A 22,789-nucleotide genomic window follows, 5' to 3' on the forward strand; every position below is an offset into this window, starting at 1 on the left:
ACTAGAGATCCTGACATCAGGAGATGTCACAGAAGTTGAAAACATTTCAGGCAGCATTTTAAGAGTCGCTTATTGTCAATTATGGTGGTGGGCGAGGAAGGCCAAAATTCAGTCATCTCTGAACTTCAAGGGCAGTTCTGGCTTATACGCTGAATCACAAGGGAACCAGACCTTCTTTTCAAATATCATTTTTCTGTGATGTTTTCACTTGTTTTATTTGGCTGTAAGCTTTGGATGAATTTTAACTTTTACAAAAAATTGTGGAGCAAATATAAGTGATCAGGGAGGAATTCGATTGCCCAATATTTTGCAAGGCCCTAAACAGTCTTCAAAACAAGCTCATCCTAGCCCCTAAATCCACACCCTTCCTGGATGACAGACAGAGGGTGATGCTCGTTCTCGTGAAATGCAAAGTACTTGGGGACATGGCATGTGAGGGCAGAGCTTGGCCCAGGAATAGCGTTGCTATAATTTCATGGTAAAATTATTCCCCTTGGAGAAGGCTGCTTGAACACAGTTACTCATTGGTCGGGTCCCAACCACACGAGTGTGTTTCCAGAATCCATCACGCTTAAGTCGTTCCGCATGTACTTGTAAACGTTCATCTGATGGCCTCCGTAACAGGAATCCTGGTCCCTCTGCTGGGAGTCAAGGTGGCAGAAGACAAGTATAGTGTTGAGATTTGGGTGCTGGGTGACCTGGGTTCAGAACAGCTATACATCAGCTGTGTCGTGACCTCGGTAACGCTTAGTTCCTTTGTACGAGGGACAAAGGTGTCACGGGTATCATAGATTGTCATGAACGTGGTACGCCTTCCATCAAACTTAGCTTTTACTAGAACTATTTTATTATTGTCTCTATAAAATCATATAGTCAGGGTGAAAGGCTCTCAAAAGATGTTGGACACAGCTGCCCACCCATAATTTAATTCTCTCTACAGTTTCTCTGACTTTTCAGATGTTCTCCTACTGAACTAAATTCCGCTTCATCCCACACCTTCCACCATCTGCAAGACACAGGACCAATGCTGGCCCTTTCCTCAGGCCAGCCCCGTGTGAACTTAGAAAGGCTGCTCAGCGCAGATGTTTCTTAACTTTCCTTCCCTGTTCCTGAAACTCTGGTTTCATCTCCCTCCTCCCCTCAATGTCAAAGCTTTGGAAGGAAGAGTCTATGGATGGGGCTTGAACTTTTCCCACTTTTACTTTGTCTTCAGCACCTTGGGAATAGAGTGATTCAGCAGCTCCTCAAATGAAGGAGAAGGCTAAAAGGCAGGTGGAAAGCAGAGAGAAATCCTAAAACTGGCTTCTTCTATCCAACTTTTTATAGTGACCCAGCCTCTATATTAAGAGCGTTACAGATATTCTGTCATTTAACCCTCACCTGACCCTCTGTGCAGTACGTGTGAAAATTAGCTCCATATTACCTTGGAGGAACACGGTTGTGAGAGTCTGAGTTCATCCTGCGTTCTGAACAATGTGGTGGGTGAGTCAGGATCCGTCTGCACAAAGTTTCACGTTCACAAATAGAAAGTTGGATACGTATGGAGACAGAGATAACTGTAAGGTCTGTCAACACTATTGGGCACAGGTTGGATAGAAGACATGTTTGTCAAATAAAAGACATATAAAACACAGCTGTTTTCCTATATAGGGAAGTGTTCGATCTAGCAAATATACACAAACACCTCAGTATAACAATTCATAAGAGACTGAATGCCCGAGCATTCTATGTGAGGCATCCCTTCTACTAATTTTTTTAAATTTAAAACTGTTTATAAATATATAGATATAGTGATGTAGAGGTGAAGCTATATAGGTACAAGCATAGATAGTGATAAAAGGGAGATATAAAGAAGCCTTGGTAAGAAGGGGACTAAGGTAGGAAGGAGAAAAACAGAGGGATGAACCAATTCAGGTTGTAATACATATATACATGGAAATGTCACAAGGAAACTCCCTGTAGAACTATCTTAAACAAACAAAAATGTCATTTTTCTTTTTTATCATTTACAAATATTGGAGAATAGGAGGATCAGAACAGGTGCTGTCTGGTGGGGTTGGTACCAGTAGGAGCAGGGAGGAGGTGCGAAAAGGGCGTGGGAGGGTGAATATGGTGCAAACACTGTGTACACATGCATGTAAATGGGAAAATGAGACCTGCTGAAACTGTTCCAGGAATGGGGGAAGGGAGATAAAGGAGAATGTTGGAGGGGGTGAATTCAAGTGCGATATATTTGATATATTGTAAGAACTTTTGTGAATGTCACAATGTACCCTCAGGCAGCATAACAGTAAGAAAAGGAAAACAAATAAACTAAAAAAGCTAGAGAAACAGCCAGCCGCGAGTGCACAGATTCCGGTGTGTGAGCTGCAGAGACGGTGTGGACCAGGACGATCTCTGATGCTGCATCCGGCTTGTTGGGACTGAGTAGAGCAGAATGGGGCAAAAGTAGGAAAGGGGATGAGAGAGAGGGAGGGAGAAGGGGAAGAGGGAACATGTTGTCTAATACTTTTATTTGTATTTGTAAACATGTCAGAATAAACTATCAATAAAAGCAGCAGGGCGCAAGGGCTTCAGTTCTAATTTGGGGCCTCACATAAGAATTACATAAATGACATTAGACTCTGAGATCTGTTACCGCTCAGATTTATAAAGCCATGTCCTAAACAGTGCACTAAGGAAGGATAGCCCTGTAAGTGCGGGGCCTCTCCTGTCCCCTGTGCTGGGCCATCCTGACGCCGTCTTTCCCTCTTTCCCTGCAGGCCGTGGGCTGTGACCGGCAGCTGGGAACCAGAGCCAAGGAGGACCACTGTGGCGTGTGCACCGGGGACGGCTCCACCTGCAGACTCGTGCGGGGACAGTCCAAGTCACACGTCTCTCCTGAGAAAAGTAGGTTTGGAGTCCATTGGCTTCTGCAAAGCGCGATGTGTCTTAGACCCTGTGTGCTGGACCGGCCTCTCGGGACGCTCAGCTGTTCTGGGCTGGAAATAATTGACCAGTTTTCTCAAAGTCAAATTTCTCTTCAAAAGCATTTATAAAAACTTTGTTCCATTATCTCTTTGAAGTCTATCCGCCTCTTTGAGCCTTTGCCAATACCAAGTATTCCTGTTTTTAAAATATTTGTCAGTTTCTCAGATAAACTGGTAATTTCTTCTGTTTTCCCTCCTTTGCTGACAAGAGAGGGGCTAGTAACACCGTTGCTCGTTTACACTTTTCACTTTTCAGTCATCCATTGAACCTTTCATCCATTTTACGGTTAGCTAATCTTTCCTTATTGTTTTGAACTTTTAATATGCCATGAAGTGAAGCTTTTGTCTGTTGTACCTATTTCTTTCTAGTTTCTTTTTTTGGCACTGGGTTTGAACTCAGGACTTCGCACTCTACCCCTTGAGCCACGGCCCCAGCCCTGTCTGCTTTAGTTCTTTTTCAGATGGGGCCTCACACTTTTGTTTAAGACTGGCCTCAGAACATGAGCCTCCTCTGTAGCCGGACGCAGTCCTGCACCATCCTATCTGGTTTGTTTGTTGAGATGGGATCCCAGCATTTGCCCATGCTGGAAAACTGTGTCCTCCTGCTCTTCACCCCCTGAGTGCTGGGATTATACTCGTGAGCCACCTTGCCAGACAGTGATACCTATTTTAAATGTGATTTTCAGCTTTTCAGTTGACTTTCCTTTCTGTTTGCATTTATAGAATCAACAGATTCTATGATTTGTTTATTCAGAAATTTCTATTTTTGCATTTCATCATTATCTACTTTTTAAAAAATCCTTTAATTGCAGAAGTCAGTTGTGTGTGTTAAGAACCAGCTAATAAAACTTTTATTCTTTGCAGGGCGTATGACCTCTGTCCCGGCTACTCAACATTACCATTACAGTCAAAAGCCTCCAGACAATCTCTAAACAGACAGACAGACATTGCTGTTTTCCAGTGGAACTTATTATTTATTATTGGTGGACTGGGGTTTGAACTCAGGGCTTCATACTTGCAAAGCAGGTGCTCTACCAATTGAGCCACACCTCCAGTCCGTTTTTGCTCTGGGTGTTTTTGGACACAGGTCACATGAATAGTTTCCCTGGCTGGCCCCGAATGGCAATCTCCCCACTCTCAGCCTCCCAAGTGGCTAGGATTACAGGTGTGAGCCACTGTTGCCCGGCTCAATAAAACTTTATTTATAAAAATAGGCCACAGGCCAAATGTGGTCTTCAGGTTGTGGTTTGTTGTGACCCCCACTTTGAAGGGGAAAAAAATCAGGATGTTTTCTGCTGGTGTTCTCATGGCTTTGCTTTTCTACTTTTCAATCTGTTCCTTTGAATTTGTTGATGTAACTTTCGAGGTAGGGATCTTATTTATTTCCCAAATGAGGAGAACTTTATAGGTGGGCAGTGGAAGACGTGACAGATCCTCCAGGGAGAGGAGGCAGTCAGTTCTCCACGTGCCACGAGAAAGCCTGGCTTTGTTGAACTACTCACATGCAGCTCAGGCTTGTGTGCACACCGAACAGGTAGAAGACAGACAGACAGCATTTAGGAGCCAACCATAAAAGCCTCCATTGTGGTATTTGATATTTCGAGTTATGTGGAGTCATGAAGATGCTTTGGGTGGTGGAGTGACACCGTTAGGTTTGTTTTACTTAGAAATAATTCTGGCAGTGTGTGGAAGTGGAGGCTGGATTGGTTGTGAGGTCAACTTGGAGGTACAGGTCCAATAAAGAAGCTTTAAAAAGTGCTCAAGGGCGTTAGAAATAACAGGCCGGGGTGTGGGTAGCTTGCCAGAGAGCTACTGTGGATTCTATGAAGGAAGACAGTGTGAGGAAGGAGGAAGCCAGGAGGAAGCAGGTTTTTCAGCTTGAGCTGCTGGATGGGTCAATTTGCTCTTCTTTCGGGTAAGGAATTCCTGCAAAGGAGGCACGTGTCAAAGGCAAGAGCTCACCTCCATGGAACTTGCTCCTCTCCACGGTCTTGGCCCCCTTCTGATGCATTCAGACAGCTGTTGGGTACATTTTGTTTGTGGTGAGAAGGTTGATGTGAAACATGTCAGCCCATCATGGCTGACAACCAAATGGCCTTGTTTGTGGTATTCAGTTATAAATGTAGGTGAGTCCACCCAAAGAGAGTGCATAGAATATAAGGAAGCCAGGACTGTAACCTGAAGGACATCTGAAGTCAAGACATTTAAATAGGGAAGAAGTTTCAGGGGATTTGACACAGAAGGAACAAAGAGCTGGCAGGAAGACATGGAACTTAGCAAGAGCAGGGTCATGGAAGCCAAAGGAGCAAGTAGGTAATGGTCAGTGATGCCAAATGCTCTTGTGAAGACGACTTAAATCGGAACCCCCAAATTTCATTTTCATGACTTGAAGATTGTGACATTTCCAAGAGGAGTTTCAGGCTGAAAAGGAAGACTGATTGTGATGAATTAATGAGTGAGGAGAGGTCTAGGGGAGAGATTTTCCCGGGATAAGAGGGGTACAAACCAACACTGTGTCAAGAGCTGAGTGACCACACAGGAACAGCTGGAGACCGTGGTGAAAGACTAAATGTACCCCATCCTGTTGGCTCTGTGGGATGCTGTCATAGGAGGCAGAATTGGCTACCAAGAATCTGTGTTCCCGGGGACTCATGTGCAGTCCCATGAAGGAAGGAAGAGCTTGAACTCACCGGCAGCAGTGATGAGGCAGAGGAGTAGCTGTAAGGCCCAGTGAGGCTGCAGGCCGTGGATCTGTGGCAGTTCCGACCCATGAGCCTTGAGAAGCAGGTGGCTTTGAGTGGAAGTGTCTCAGCGAGGAAGGCGCTCTCCTGCAGATCAAAGGAGACCCAGCTCGCAGACATCGGAGTTGATGTGTTTCTTCCAACGAGGAGTCTTGAGTGGGCAGTCCCAAAGGGAAGCTGATCTGTGATGTCTCCTGGGGTCCTGGCTCTTCTCGCTCCACAGCCTGAGGGTGTGGCTTTCATTCCACAGCTTCAGAGGAAGACGACAGTGCAGAAGGCACTCGTAATACCGTGTCCTTTATTTGGCAAGAGGAGGCCTCCCCGGGGACTTTGTCCCCTTGGCCAGAACTGCTGCACATGATCCTCTTGGTTCTGAGGAGATGGTTTTCCCTCTTCTCAGGTATCCACAGGTATCTGTTCCAAGGAGCCCGCCATTGAGAAAAATGGGGAATGCTCTGGACACACAGCTCAGTGCTGTACCGAGATGCTTGGTTCATTTTCCCAGAATGCCACCAACTTCTGCTAAAGACAGGCCACCTTTCAACACATTTCAAATTGTCACTGGGTCACTTCAGTTAAGTACATTTGGTGCCCTTTTTGGCTTGGGAGGATTACCATCACTTTGACCATGCTTTTGGGATACCATTTGCTTTTTTGGGAGGCAGATTTTCACAAAATGAAGGACCGAGGAACACTCAGCAGATCACACAGCAATGTCAACAACCGACGACCGCGCAGGACTGACCGAGCATCTCTGTGTAAACCGGGCTGCGGAATGAGGCTCGCACAGGAATTTACAGTTTCGTTTTTGAAATTTCTTTTGAATATTTATTTATTGACTACACTTGGCCAAAAGCACATGTAATAAGTCCACAAAGAAGGCGAGCTGACTGTTTAGTTTTCCCCAGCTATTGTGTTTTTAATAATATGCCATAACGCCTCCTCGTTCCCAAAGCTCTCTTCAGACCACTGCCATCTGCGTTCTAGTTTTGATATTGTCAAAGCTGTTTTCAGACGAGGACACTAAGGACCAGAGATGTTAAGAGACAGCTCATTAAATTAATTATAAAGAGCAGTGTGGGAAGTGAGTAATTATTGGGGTGTGGGGCCAGACAGCCTGGGTTAAATCTGGTGTCTGTGGCTGACTAACCCAGTAGGTAGAAGTTATTTGTCTTAGTTTTCTCATTTTACGCTGGGAATAACAACAACCTTTGTCAACTCGACATTGCAATTGTACCCCCTTCGAAGAGCTGTCAGGACTATGTAAATGAGTCCATACCACGTGTGCCACAGAGAGCTGGCACCTAGACGTGCTGGCTGGATTTTTAGTAGAGACATGACTCACTCGGGTACCCACACGTCTTCCTACCTTATACATGTGGATATTTGTAAATAGCTTTTTCAGCCAATAGTCGGCTATCTGGGGATGGTTTTTAAGATTGCTGCTGATGGCATGGAGCTGTTGGCAGTAGAAGAGTGAACTGTGGGAGAAAGTGGCACTAGAAGAAGAACCCAGACAGGGAAGGCAATGGAAGGGTTGATCCAGGAAGGCTCTTGGGTGAGTGGCCTGAGAGGGGCACAGAACAGGTAGCTCAGGTGCTGGACAAGTGCCTAGAGTAGCCTTGGCCTTGGGAAGTTTGAAACCTCATCAGAGAAGACTTCATTTTATCTGTCCAACCAAGAGAGATCAGAAATCAAGATAATGCTAATTGAACCGGGGGAGAATTCCCATGTTGTTATGTTGAGAAACCTGTCTATTGTAGAGAAGTGGAAAGGAGGTCCTTGAGTACAGAGGGCCATGGTGGCTGAGGGGCCACCTGTGTGTGCTTGGTGGCTTCCCACTCTTGGTAAGGTCCTTCATATTCCATCTCCTCCCTCTGCTCCCTCTTCCTCTCCCTTTCCCCCTCTCCCCTTTCCCTTTCATTGACTTTCAGCTTTTGGATTACACATCGTTTGAAAACATTGCATTTTTCTCTCTAGGAGAAAAATTCTTGTGGAATCCCTAATTTATTTTTTGTGGTACGGGGATTTGAACTCAGGACCTTCGCCTTGAGCCACTCCACCAGCCCTGTTTTTGTGAAGGGTTTTTTGGGATAGGGTCTTGCAGAACTATTTGCCTGGGCTGGCTTTGAACCTCAATCCTCCTGATCTTTGCCTCCTGAGTAGCTGGGATTACAGGCATGAGCCACCAGTGCCTGGTTGGAGCCCCTAGTTTGTCATTCTCTTTTTGGGGAGAATTCTCAACCTTCTGGTGCCTGTTTAGGACATTAGAATCCCTAAAACGTCTAATGTTGATCGGTTTCTGCAAAGAGAGGAGAACTGGAGAGTGTAAGACAGGCCCTTCAGCGTAGGACGTGATGACTGGGGCAGGCCGGGTATCCTGCAGGACTGTGGCACTTCATCCAGTTCTGTCCCTGTGACTGGGGGCTCAGGCTGAAGTAGCAACGATTCCTGCCCGTGTGACAGTGGGTGCTCTGTGTCCTTTATCTTCGTCATGGTCCCCCGTCGTGTCTGTTCCAGCTCTGAAACTGGCCAGTGGAGGCTGGGTTTGGCTGGGAGTTCCCTCGGCCATATGGAAACACTTCCCTATAATCATGCTTTGTGTGAAAGAAATGTGGGAGATGAAGCCATGTCTCCTCCTGAGTGTGCATCATGGGGTCTGTGCAGCACCTAAGTCCACACCTGGCCAAGCCGTCACTCCTGCCTTCCCCGGGACTCTCCGACTTAGGACACTGGGCTGGAGAAGGAGCCCAAGGCTGCATATCATTTCCATTGTGCGGCGAGGCAGACACAAGGTACAAGAGCCCAGAGCCAAAGCCTTCGCTATGAGAAAAATCAGAAACGGATCCAGATACAACACACAAATTCCCCGTTCAGAGCGGGGGAGGAAGGGCTGACCTAACAACCAGCACAAACGGCCTTGGCTGTTGGGAAAAGGAGCTGGAGGGGAAAAGGAGCTGGAGGCCACTCAAGTTTTCCAGATAGAAAACTTGCATGAGCCACTATTTAAAGACAAATTTTACAGTCAAAATACGAAGTTAGCATTATTTCAATTGAGAAGTCATAGTTGTATACATTTATGTGTTACAATGTGAAATGAACAAATCAAGCTAATTAATAACGACCAGCAAGGAAGAAGCCACACATCTACTTGGAGACTCTTGGCTTGACACTTATGGACTTAGCTGTATTTCTAGGTTTGTCCCTTTCTTTGTGACATAAAGGCACATATGAACATAAGCTGGCTTATCTCTCCTGGGCTCCTTAGCCATTTTTACACACTGGCAATTATTGGTGCGGTGATACCTAAGGCCAAGGTGAACACCATTTCCTCACTCAGCTTTTGTTTTTGTTTTTGTTTTTTTTTTTGGTGGTGGTACTGGGCTTTGAACTCAGAGCCTTGCACTCATGAGGCAGGCACTCTACCATTTAAGCCATGCCCCCAGCTCTCTTTGCTGTGGTTATTTTTGAGACAGGATCTTGCTCTATGCCGGGGTTGGCCTGAGTCTTGATCCTCCTCTTTGTGCTTCTCTGTAGTTGGGATGACACATGTGTGCCACTGCATCCAGCCATTGGTTGAGATGTGGTCTTGTCTTTTTGCCCAGGTTGGCCTTGAGTCACCATCCCTACCAATCTCTGTCTCCTGAGTATCCAGGATTACAGGCAGGAGCTACCTACCCCAGCTGCTCCTCAGTCAACTTAGCCATTGTGAAGCTAGCCACACCCTTTTAACCCCATCCTTGGCTCCTTGGTGCATCCCATGGTGGGATTCCAGGCAGGATGGGCCAGGAAGCTGCTTCATGGAGTAGTAATTCTTATGGTTTTTTGCTCTTCACACCCTATTAGTTTCTCCTTTCACTGTAATCGACAGTTACTAATTTAGTAATTTACCCTAAGACAAGGAAGACTGTATGAGGTCTGAAGGATTTGCTTTGTGGTAAACAGATCTCTCCGCCTCCCCTTTCATCTTTCTACAACAAGATTCTGACAGATGATGTCTTAGACCAGAGTCATGGCTGGTAAAGGAACATTCCAACCAAAGACCCTCTACATTTAATGGGGTATTTCCTTCCCCTTAACTCAACAACAGAGTGTGACCATGGTCTCCCTCATATGTGGATTACAGACCTAAAACAAATACAGTAATATTAGTGGACATGGGTCACACGCTAAGGGGAGAACACATACAGGAGGAATAGGGAAAGGGAAGGAAACCTAAAACCTGAAAGTGGTTGATGTGCCCACAGTAGAGGAGCAAATACAGTCATCTTAAACTGGCAGAGGCCGCTATGGGAAGGGGACCGGGAAGTAGTGAAGAGGTCTGGTGGAGATGAACCAGTGTGGGTTGCAATACACAAGTGCATGGAAGCAATGCTAGGAATCTCTCGGTATAGCTATCCTTGTCTCAAACTAGCAAAAATGCTATGTCTGTCTTATTATCTCTTATGTTTTCTCTTCGACAAAATCGGAGAACAAGAGGGCAGGACAGGAGAGCAATAGGAAGCGGTGGGGGTGGGGATGAGGCCCAAATAATGTATTCACATGTGAGTAAATGTAAAAATGATTTAAAAAAACAAAACAAAACAAGAGACGGTGTGGCCTGAAAGAAGGATCTTGGGCCTGGAAATGGAAAACCATAGGTTCAAGGTCATGCCTAGCTCGCTTGCGTTTTTTGTAGGCCTCCTCAGCCCTCCATGGGGAGAGAAATAAGAGAAAATGGCAAATAGACCTGTTTGAGAAGGAATGCCATAAATTCATGTTTCCACAGAGAAGCAGATAAATCGTGAACTCCCCACCTCGCCATCACGATAAACGCACAGCCCTTTCCAATCCTCTGTCATCCTACCCACGTACAACTACCCTTCATGCACGAGCCTCCCGTCACTCTCCCTTTCTGGAAGATTCTAGAATGTTCTTCTCCCATGAGTCATTGCACCAACCCTTCCCTAGGACTGGAATATGCTTCTCCCAGCTGTCAACATGGCTGCCTCATACTCACCCTTGACAGACTTTTTTTGGTCCAATCTACCTGAAGTAGACACTTCTCTTTTCTGTTAGCTCCTGCTGAGCCTTTATTGCAAGAAGTAATTATTCCACTTTTGTTCATCCAGCTTGCCTCTCCCACTAGACGAGGACTGTCATGTTGGCTTTTTATCTCTGGTGCCGGTGCAGGCCCGAGCACATCCCCTGGTTGACTTCAGGGGGCCTGAATGGTGTCATTGCTGGAAGCCAAGGCCGGCTAACAGCTCAGCTGGGCTGCTCAGTGTCCGCCTTGGCTCTTTCATCTGCGCAGTTGGAATGTTGGCCTGGATGGGTTCTAAGACGTCTTCTATTCTGGCACCTTTGAAATCTGTAGCGTTTTCCACGCATTCAACGATAGACCTGGAGGCTGAACGGAGGTTAGAGAAATGAGACCTTACAGGAAGACATTTGCCACACATTGAATGAGAAGGTTTGACAGGGATGGCGAGAGGAGCCCAGGAAATTTTGTATGACCGCAAAAGTGAGTTGAGGTGAAGCCTACTGTTGTCTCCCACGAACTGCTCCTTGGTCACCCTTGTGCATGCTACCGTCGCTCCCTGCTGGGAGGGTGTTTGCTTGTGCTCTGACTCCCTACTGGACTAGGACCCTCTCATAGCAACACCTGGCCCCTGACCGAGGTGTGACAACTTACCTGAACAGGCGTGAAGAGCCCACTTGGAGCTCAGTTCCCGAGGACACTCGGTGAAAGCAGCCCTGTGACACCCGGAGTCACCCTGACGTCCACTACCCAGATGAGGGCACAGGGATTATTAGTAACAATAGCACCAGGGTCCCCATAGGCTGTGCCAGGCACCGGGCTCGGTATTTTCCATGACTCCTTCCTACCATGAGCCTATCAAGCACAAAGCTCAGTAACCTCCGGTTGACAAGTAGAGGGAGGAGCTCCACGCGATGAAGGACCTGTTCACAGTCCCACAGTGAGTGAGTGGCCAGGAAGGTCCTGACCTCAGGTCCACGGGCTGAGCCACCCTGCAGAGATGTCCTCTAGGGCAGTGAATTAGTATGAGGTACAATGTGTGCTGGGCAAGACAGGGGGACATGACTGCCTCAGCCAACCCTCCCTGTTTCTCCCCGGTGGGGCCCAGGTCCGTGGCTCCCAACCCAGCGTGCGGTCAGGATCACCTGGGGAATCTGTCCATCTTCTCATCTACCTGCATTTCTGGGTCATTGCTTTTTGCCTCTAATGCCTTTGGTGCCCACTACAGATCAGAAGGCAGGTGACCCATTTCACTCTCTCTGAGCACTTGATTTCTTAGATGTGGCCTACAGGGCATGGAAGAAGAGTGCCACTACCATGCAGGGGACAGGTGGGCAGAAATGTGGCATTAGAGTTTGGGGACACAGCCCCCTTTACTGTGACGGCTCAAAGCCATCGTGGAAACCAGCATGAACGCATGTTGTTAGATACCCTGCTTGCTGCCTGACTCTTTGAGGTGCAGGCATTCTAAGCCAGGAGATAAGCCAGGACCCAGGGACCAAAGGCTGAGGACACTCATTTGCAGACTCAGCAGTGATAAATGTCCCCTCCAGTGGCTTCACAGTACAGGGCTGGAGGACAGGGAGAACGAATTTCATCCTGCTCTCACCAAGTCAAATCCCTGCCGTGTTCCTACTTATAACAAAATTCTGCTCTGTTCCTACTTTTGCTCATTGGCACGTGTCGGTCATCCATCTCTCCTTGCAGAAGCAGCGTGGGACTGCAGGTGGGTGGAGCGCCTCACCGACCTTCTCGTCCATTTTCCACAGTCCCCCACTGCTCCCAGAGGGACAACTGAGGCAGAAGCGTCAATTCCCCTAGTTTTGAAACGTTGTCAAGCCCTGTTCTGCAGCATGACAGAGGTGCTGGTTTTGCTCTGTGCCCATGGTCATGGGTGTGTGAGGCGTTTAACAAACACCATTTCTCTCAGTTAACAAGATGCTTTCATACGTTTGATCCTTTAAAAAAGGATCCTTTATTCCTCGGGAATGGTGTGTGTGTGTGTACACCTAGATAACAGAAGGAGAAAATAAATGAAAGGTCAAGAAAAGTAGCTTAAAAAATAAGTGACCAAATTTTTTTGCTCAGGAAAAGAAAAAAAAAAAAAAAAAAAAGAAAGCAAACCCACAACTAACTTAAAAAAAAAAGACTAGAAAAGTAGGGCAGCTGCCGAAGCAAGAGTCGTGGGAACGTGGTTATACCTTCTTCCCGTACGACCTTGAGTGTGTTTAGGTTGGCGCAGTTCTCCTTGAGTTTAATAGTGAAAATAAGCAACCTGATACACAGTACCGTCCTCCTGGGCGGAGGTTGATGTGTATCAATTAGTTAACATCGTGTGGACAGTTTATTTCCTGCACATCTTGCTACTTAGCAAAGCCATGGTCCTAGCAGGAAATGAGATGTAGAAAGTCTGGCTGCACAGCTGGACGTGAGCTTTTCTGTGTGGGAGGGAGGCATCTCGGCTCAGTGTGGTGATTGCAAAACCCAAGGAGGGAAACCCACAGTGGGATCCACAGCTGGCGCCCTTGGGTGGGGCTCACAGCAGAAGGGTGAAGGGTGTGGCTTTGTGGTTCAGACCTTGCTTCTCCTCTTCAGGAGCTTGGTGCTTTGGGGCAAGTCTTTTACACTTGTAAAACTTCAGTTTTCTTTTTTTTAATTTACTTTTATTTAATTTTCCAGTACTGGGGATAGAACTCAGCCTGATGCTTGCTAGGCAGTTGCTCTGCCACTTGAACCAAGCCCCCACTCCTTTTGCTTTTAGTTTGATTTTCAGGTAGGGTCTTGCATATTTATGCCCAGTCTGGCCTTGGAATGTGAGTCTCCTACCTCACCTCCCAAGTAGCTGGGATTACAGGTGTGCTCCACTATGTTCAACAAGAAATGTATTTTCATTATAATAAATGAGGAAATGAGGGGGACTGGAGGTGTGGCTCTAGTGGTAGAGCTGGCCCTGAGTTTGAAATCCCACTACCACCAAAAAAACCCAAAAAAAGAGTGAGTTAACTTACCTGTAGTTATTTAAGTGGTGCTGGAGGTAGGGGAGGGGACATAGCAAGTGTTCAACGTTGTGTAATAACTTACACTTACACAACCCCTCTGGGGCCGGGTTCCTTCCCAAGCCTTTGGTAGATGTCACTCGTAGGACACGAACTACGAGTTCTTGGTGTAGTAATTTTATTGTCATCACTTTACAGATGGAGCCGAGCAGGGAGTTGTCCAAGGTCACAGTGACTTTAAGTCAGGGCTGGTACTCCAAGCCAGAGTCTGGGGTCACAATCATGATACTGTATGACATCTAGAGTAAAAATGGTGCAGCTGTCACCTAAAGCATGACAGGAATGAGCGCTGACGATGGCACAGTGAGGGACAGTGTTGAGGGTGTCATATCCTAATGTCAGTTGGAGGATCTGCAATAATTTTATGCAAAGAGAGGTTTCTGCAGAGACCCTCGCTGCCACCAACACTAAATCAGCTCTCCCAGGTGAGACCTCCTGCCGTCTAGTTGGGCGGGAGGGAGAAGAAGCCCACTCGCCAATGGAGGCGTCTTGGCCATTGGGTTCTGCACCATGGGACGTGCAGGATCTCACAGCAGCCGAGACTTGCTAGACAGTGTCACCTGCAGACTGTGGGAGCTCTGAGGTGCCCAGCAGCCTTGCCGAAGCTCGGGCAGAGGCGCTCCGCCATCTCACCTGCTCCTGCCTCACCTTCCTGGTCCTCACCCGCCCCTCCCTCACCTGCCCCAGGTCCTCACCTGTCCTTCCCTCAACATGATCTCAGCTCTGGACTCTGTGTATTAGGAAGAGGCCATTTGTCTTCGAGTTAGAAGTGGCTCATTCTGACAGGCAGGATGAAGACTCTGATAGTGACAGGATTTATACCAGAGCCATTAGCATTTTAGGCAAAAAACCAAAGATGAATAATTTATGCTCATTCATGATTTAAAAATAGCCTCAAGATGTGTGAACCCAGTGCCATTATGTCTGCCTGTCTCTCTGTCTCTCCATCCCATCTATTTATCTAGCTCTGTCTGTCCATCCATCCATCCATCCATCTTATAATAACCTTAGTGCTAAAGGCACTGCCAGCCTGTGGTGCTATAGGATGTGCGGTGTCCTTAGGAGGTGAGGCTGGTGGGAGGACATACGGTCCCTGATGCCCTTGAAGGAGACCTTGGAGTCCTGGGCCCTTCCTCTTGCTCTCTCTGCTCCCCGACCAAATGGGGGGAGCAGTTTTCTCCACCTTGCCCCCCCCCATGTTCTGCCTCGCCACAGGTCCACATCAACGAGGATGAGTGGCCCTGGACTGAGGCTGTGAGTTCAAATAAATCTTTGCCCCTTGTAAGTTGATTTTGGCAGGTGTTTTCCCACAGCGACATGAAGCTGGTTGACACACTTAGGTCTGAGTATGCCTAGCAAGACCAAGGCTCTAAGTTCAAACCTCAGCATCACCTAAAAACCAAAACCCAAACCTGTATAGATTAATCTGATGATGTTAATTAACCCTTCACAGGGTCCTCTCATAGGACACCCCAGTTCCAACCTTGCTGGGACACCCCACAGTGCACGTTTCTCTCCAAGGTGATGTAGTGGTCGACTGGGGACCCAGTGACCTCTACCTAAGACAATGCTTCCCAAGTTTGAGTGATTTTGGCTAAAATGACATGGCAGGCTTTTGTTGCAAAGCTCAACTGGAGCGGGTGATGTCAGCGAAGTGATGGTTGGGATGGGTGCACACAGAGACACACACAACACACGCAAACACACAAAGACACGACATACACACAGAAACACATGCAAGCACACAGAGACACACATGACACATGCAAACATACAAAGACAGACACAGAGATATACACACAGAGACATATATACAAACACACATGCAAGCACACAGAGACACACAGAAACACACATGACACATGCAAACACAAAAATACAGAGACACAGAGACATACATACAGACACATGCAAACACACAGACACACATGCAAACACACAGAGACACAGAGATACACACAGACACACACAGAGGCACACAGACACACAGAGACACAGAGACATACACACAGACACACATGCAAACACACACAGACACACATGGAAACACACAGAGGCACACAGACACATGCAAACACACAGAAACACACACAGAGACACACAGGCACACATACACACACACACACACACACACACACACACAAATAAATGAGGCCTCAGGAACTTTTTGCCTGCCTGGCCTCAATCCATGATCCTCCCGATCACGACCTCCTGAGGAGCTGGAACATCATGTCCGACTGGACGTTGTTATCGGACCTCCCTTCAGAGTTCCTCTGTCTGTATCAACAGCTCCCCGTCAGTGGGCCAGCTTCGAGTCGTCACTTTCATCAGTCACACGATCTTCCCGAGTGAGGATGCGCCACACCTGTGTGCGTCACCTTTCTCACATTGAGGGACATTTGCGCGGAGGTCATTGGTTCCTCGTGCATGCATCCACATTAAAAACGAATGAAAGTCTGGAGGAGACACTCATCGAATTGCAAGAAGTGACTCTTTCTGGACAGTGGGATTAGAAACAGTTTGTCTTTGTTGAGCTGCGTTATCTAATTTTCAATATAAAACAGGTTTGGGGGCAGTCCTGGGGATCGAACTCACGGCCTTGTGATTGCCAGGCAGGAACCCTACCATAAACAGGTATTTTTAATAAAGACTTACAAACCAATCAGTAAATATCTTGACACCCTTCCTTCCACCAATTTCACCCTGGAGAGGCCATCCAAAAAAACAAAACAAAACAAAAAAAACCTCCTCTTATAAGTTAAACAAAACTAACATCTGCTTGAAGTAGTCCGTGACACTGATAAGATTTCATCCATGACCTTGGATGAGCTTTAGGCATACAGATCAAGATATCAGGATTTGTAACCACCCAGAAGGACCAGGATTCCCGGTAGTAATTATCTAGGCTGGAGACCACTGAGCTGCTCTGTGAAGGTCAGGTGACAAATGCCCTGGGCTCTGCAGCCATGCCGTCTGTGTGACTGTCAGCTCTGTCTGTACCCAAAGCCAGCTGGAAGTGAGTTGATCTGGCCAGGTTTCCATGGAGGACCGAGCTGAAGACCCTCATCAGAGCACAGGGATGACAGCAGTTGAAGTGTCACCAGTGCATTTAAACTGCTCTTTAAAAATGTTTGTAAGTAGCCAGGTGCTGGTGGCTCACTCCTGTAATCCTAGCTCCCTAGAGAGCCAGGCTCTGCAGGATCTCAGTTTAAGGCCAGCCCAGGCGAAATGATATCAAGATCCCATCTTAAAAGAAAACACCTGGGCATGGTGGTGCACCTGTTTTCCCAACAGCAGAAAGCTTAAGATAGCAGGATGGCAGTCCAGGCCAGCCTGGAGACCCTGTCTCCAAAATAACCAGAGCAAGGAGCTCTGGAGGCATGGCTCAAGCAGTAGAGGGCCTACCTTGTAAGCATGAAGTCCTGAGTTCAAACCCCAGTAATGCCAAAATATCTGCAAAATTATGTGAGCAGTGTCAGTCTACCTCACACATAGTTGGCGCTGGAAATGGGATCCAGTAAGGGCACTGCGGAGCCCGGGGACTGGCTCATTTTGTAGGTGTCCACCGCAAGAGCCTTCACTGCTTTGGTCTTCCGTTCTCTCCTAGGAGAAGAAAATCTGATCGCTGTTCCCCTGGGAAGTCGCAGTGTGAGAATCACCGTGAAAGGACCTGCCCACCTCTGTAAGCAGAATTTAATCTTGACATCGTTTGTTTCCTGAAAGTCTGTTTAGCAACAAACACACACAAAGAACATAGTTTTCTGTGCTCATGGTAGGTAGACTAACACTTTTGTTTGGGGATTTTTCCCCATTATTCTGAAATTGTCTACGTCACCACGGGAGTTTGTACACCCGGAGAGTTTCTGTTTCCCTGATCTACTGGAAATGATCCCAGTGCAGCCTCTCTTTCCCCCTGGGGTGGGAATCCAGCTCCATGTGAAATAAGCTTTTTTCACATGAGGAGCAAATAAGGGCTCAAGAGCCTTCTGGAGGTGGCCGAAGTTTGGGACAAAAAGCAAAATGAAGCTTAAGGTACAGGACCTGTTTAATAATGTGATGTGGCAGATTCATTGTGAGGTCTAGGGTTTGCACCCCAGGTTCCAACTCCTGGGATCCCACATGCCAGGTCTGGCCACCCGCCCCTAAACGCCAAGTAAAGAGGCCTGGTGAAGGCAGAGAAAGGAGGTTTATTACACGGCTTAGGACACGCCGTGGGAAGAGGCAGAGGAAGCCCTCAGCCCATCCTCAGCCGTCTTCAGGGTTCAGACACGAGCCATAGAAACCGTGCTGGGAGTTGAAGTCAGGACCTTGCCCTGGCTAGGCAGACCCTCTTCCACTTGAGCTGTGCCCCCAGCCCTTTTCGTGTTGGTTATTTTTGAGATAGGGTCTTGGTTTAGGCCTGGGCTGGTCTGGACCACTGTCCTCCTATTTGTGCTTCCCCAAGTAGCTGGGATGGCAGGTGTACGGCACCACTCACAGCCATTGCTGGAGATGGGGTCTCATGAACTTTTTGTCTAGCTGGGCCCAAACCATGACCCTTCTGATCTCTACCTCCTGAGTAGCAGGGATTACAGTCTTGAGCCTCAGCACCCGTCCAGTAAAACTGGCTTAAAACCCACCACTCTTGATAGGAGTGACTCTTGTAAATACAAACTTGACTTTTGGAAAGTTTTGGCCTTTTGGAATGTTTTGAAAAAAAAATTCAGATCCAAGTTTTGTGAGTCATTTGAGTGATAATATCATGAAATATTTGGATTTAAAAAAAACACACAAAGCACTGAGTATTTACAGCACATTATTCACACCGTCAAGTGGAAACAAACCAAATGGCCGTCAGCTGCTGAATCGATAAATAAAACGTGGTGTGTGGAGTATTACTTGGCTATAAAGAGGGGTGAGATTCCAACCTGTGTTCCTTGAAAACCTTATGCTTCTGGGAAAGAAGCCAGTCGCAAAAGGCCACACGTCATAGCATTCCTTCAAATGAAACGCCCAGGTGGGAAGTGGGTTGGGAGATCACCTGACTAAGATGGGGTTTCATTTGGAGGAGCAAAAATGTTCCTCGTTTAGCCTGGGTTGACAGCCTCCCTCTGTGAGCACGCCTCCTGTAGATGTAATTAATCCACACGTTCTGACTGGGTGGATTTGGGGTTAGGGGTTTAGTTCAGTGGCAGAATGCTTGCCTGGAGTGTGCAGGTCCTGCCAAAAAAAAACCAAAAACAAAACACTGAAGGAGGCAGTGATTCAATCCAGCATTTTCAGGATAATAAAGGCAGCTCCCCAAAATTCAGCTTCAAAAATTATTTTTAATTTGTAAAAACGGAGTACGCGAGCACTAACCAGGGCAAGTGCAGGTGAGTATTTCGAGGCCCAAACTCACTGGCAGAGGTGTGTAGCCGGGCACGTGAGCTCGGCTTGTACTTGAGAGCAGTTGTCTTCAAGGGCAGAGCTCAGAAATGGTCCCCTTCTCCAAATGGGCCCGGTCTGTTGCTTGGGACAGTTCCCCTTCCAAACAATGTCACCATGGCCCAGAAAATGTTTCTGGAAGTCACCTTGTCCCCTGAAGAAGAGAACTGGCTTTGCTGACAAAGGACTCAGTTGAGATTTCTGGATATCTGAATACAGGAGGGGCTTCAGTTTCTTGACTTGTACAACCATTTTCACATTCTTTAAAAAGTAAGGTCCGTTTCTGAACTCAAGTTTATTTTGCAGCATCAGTCATTCTGTTGAGATCTATATTAACTACAGTCTTCCAAAGGCTACATTATTCAGAAGTGAAAGGTGAATTTCAAGTGCCATTGTGGAACGGAGTTGATTACAGAGTGTCTGACTAACAGATGGACTAACAGTGTCCAGGGCTGGAACTTCTGGTCCCGTGCTAAGCTGGACCACATGTCATAGGAGGCACCTGCCCGCACATTTCAGCAATGCATCTCTTCACAGTGGAAGCAATGAGAGGACCTCTGCACGAGAAATTTTACTGTAACCAAAGTTGTGTGATCGACTAACAGTAAACCTGGAAGCCAAGATGCTGAGCACTGATGTCTGCTATCACCTGGAGGAATATTTTTCCCTCTAAGTCCTGTCTGGTGACCATAAATCGGGAAGTTACTGAACTACAGCCATGGACACCATACACAGCGAGCAAGGACAGTGATGCCAAATGAAACGACCACGTACCACAAAAGCCCAGCTCCGCCGGGGACACGAGCTGCACGCGTCGCGACCCCATCAGCTGTCCTAAGCCCTGGATGCGTTTGCCTGACAGCGCTTTTGCGGCCGTTGGAGTTTGAACAGTCCTCTTGGTGGTGGTTGTGTGACCGCCTCTTTTGAAAGAAACCTAGACTGATGCGTCTCAATGCCAGCCCTTCAGTATCGGAAGTGTTCGTTACCTTGTTAGCCATCGTTTCTTTTAAAAATCACAAGTTTGAATTAAAATATTTAAAGGTTTGGTTGCAGGCTTGAGTTGCGAAGATTGCGGGAGGGAGAGAAGAAGGCCCTGGGTTCTGATTCTGTTTTACCTTTGTGGATACCCATCCTTCCCTGTTCAACACGTCCCCCGCCACCCCCACCAAGCAACAGGAAAGAAAGACTGTTCCTAAACCATGGCGAGGGTGACAAAGGCTTCCTGGGGTCTCCCAGGTCCTCACCAACTTGCTGAGGAAGGCACAGAGTGTCCTGAGCAAGCTTTGAGAACTGGAGAGCTTGCAGTGGCCACTGTCACACATTGTCCCAACACGGGGCTGTGGTCGATACGTGAAAACGATAGACGGGAGCGAACGCTTAAAAAGGTTTCCGCAAGCGAACGCGCCAGTTGAATCGGTGATTGAAGCCCTCAAAACCCCTTTCTGACATTCAGTCAGAGGCGCACGCTCTAAGGAGAGGCGAATCTGTCACAATAAGAAAGACACTTTTAAGAGCCATGTGGGCCTCTGCCTCCCGGTGGACTTGCTAATACAAATGGTGAGAACGGTTTGCGTGGATCAACTCCACCTTCGTTAAGTCACTCAGTCTTCTTCACCCCTGTTTGTCAGCTACCCCTCGCACAGTTGGGGTGGAAGCACCTGCTTTCTGCCTCCTGGATGTGCAGCTGGTGTTTGCCCCCCAGGGATGTGGCAGACTGTTGAAGTAATCCAGCTAAAGGTCTTGTACGCTGGCATCCATTTCAGTTGAGAAGGTGGCCGGAGTCACCTACACAGACGTGAAAATTGGTGTTTCTACAGCCTTGTCACTGAAAATTATTGAAATAATGGAATAGACCCCACATTTAAAACAAGACACCCAAACCACACTAATGGGAGCCTGGCCTCTAGTTTAGGGGCTGGATGTCATATTAACTGGTGTTCCCTTCCTCCCAGATCACCTTCCCAGAGTCTGTCGCCCTTCTCCAGGGCCGCACCCAGTGAAACGTGGAAAGCCAGGCCGCACAAAGTTACCACAGTGGTAAAAGTGATTACATCCTACACAGCCACGGACCATGGCACACTACCTGAAATGAACCAGGCCTTCAGTCCAGGAACTCAGTGTCCTACATGGGCGCGATGAGGGCTCACCCTCAAGTCACTGGTTTCATTTTGCGTTTTGATGTTGACCTGGTGTTTTCTCTTCTTTAGAGAGACCTGATTCATCCAGGATCAGGCTGGCTCGCTTCTCCAGCACTTCATCTCACTCTTACTGACAACTCACTCTATCACTCAGCTTCACATCTTCACTGGACCTAGGAAATGAATTTAATCTTACACCTTCCAAAAACCCACCGCAGTCATGGGGACCAGGGCCAGCGTGGTTGGGGTTTTGGTGTCTGAGTCGCCTGCATTTTTCTAATGACTCTTGCAGCTGAGAGCTCACGTCTAGCCTTTGAATTTTCCCAGAAAAGTTCCCTGCCTGCCTGCCAGGGACAATCAGGGATGTCTCCAATGCCTGGAGTCCTGCAGCTGGTCTTTGGCAGAGAGAAAACAGGTCAAATAAAGACAGCTGAAGCAGGTAGCATGGGATCGGAACACCCTGATCCCAAACCAGCTCGGGGTGTGTTGACAACTTTCCATTTTTAAGTTTGGAGCAGAGCAGTTTTGACTGTGTTGGGCCCTTTGTTCAAGGTGGCTAACGACTGCGACAATACCACAGAATCCAGCGTAGGTTTCAGAGTAGAGCTGGATGTGGTCATCGTCCATGCTGATGCCTCATTAAAAGAGGGCAGTGAGTTAGAGAAAGAGCTGGGCAGAAACTCAGCTGTCAGGGGTCTGGCTGCACTTTTCTTTATTGTCTGTCTCAACCACAGACCAGTTCTACTAAGTCTGGTGACACTTCATAAAATAAAAGAAAGAAAAGGGAGAAAGACAGAAATTATTAAATAAAATAGAAATAGTATATTCAAACTGTGGGCAAGCTTGTTCTGTAGGCGTAAACAGCACTTCTCGTACAAAATCAGCATATGTCAGGGAGATCTTTGTGACCATAGAGTGGCTTATATTTTGATTGTGGTGCCCCGTGGTAAAATGGCAGCAAACTCATTCACTCATTTTACTGTCAGCATCCCGGTTTGCTCTACAGCATTGTGACTTGTAACCATTGAGCAAGACAAACTGTGGATACATAAGACCTCCCTGCACAAGTTTTTCAATTTCCCATGAATCTATAATTACTTCCAAGTAAGAAGACTTGGAAAACAAAAAAGGCAAATTTGAGGTTCACCTGTGGTTTGTTTTATTTTATTCATTTATTTTTTGTGGTGCTGGGAATCACATCCGAGGCCTTATGCAGAATTGCACTCTTCTTTTGTCTCCATAAAAGACCAGGATTAAGAGCTTCTGGGTAAGTGAAAAGTGAACGAGCCTGGCTTTGCTCACTGTGTGATTTTAGCTACCTCAGGAGAAAGTATAAACAGAGAAATGTTTTCGTTTTCTCTTTCCCTTTATGGTAGAAACGACTCTAAAGAACTGAGTCAACCCATTTGGGCCTGTCACCCTGGTTAGCATCTTATTAGGACAAGTGAGAAATCCAACA

The 22,789-nt window shown here is 47.2% G+C and overlaps 1 protein-coding gene across 1 annotated transcript in view; it reads left to right on the forward strand.

The window, feature by feature from the left end:
• Adamtsl3 (ADAMTS like 3) overlaps window positions 1–22,789 on the forward strand; it is a 252,154-nt gene that overhangs the window by 113,730 nt on the left and 115,635 nt on the right. Inside the window, exons 7-8 of the mRNA XM_020176611.2 lie at window positions 2,763–2,889; window positions 17,394–17,468. Of these exons, the coding sequence (XP_020032200.2) occupies window positions 2,763–2,889; window positions 17,394–17,468 (202 nt within the window). The remainder of the gene's footprint in view (window positions 1–2,762; window positions 2,890–17,393; window positions 17,469–22,789) is intronic.

This window comes from Castor canadensis, chromosome 19 (genome assembly GCF_047511655.1).
Source record: "Castor canadensis chromosome 19, mCasCan1.hap1v2, whole genome shotgun sequence".
Taxonomy (NCBI): Eukaryota; Metazoa; Chordata; class Mammalia; order Rodentia; family Castoridae; genus Castor; species Castor canadensis.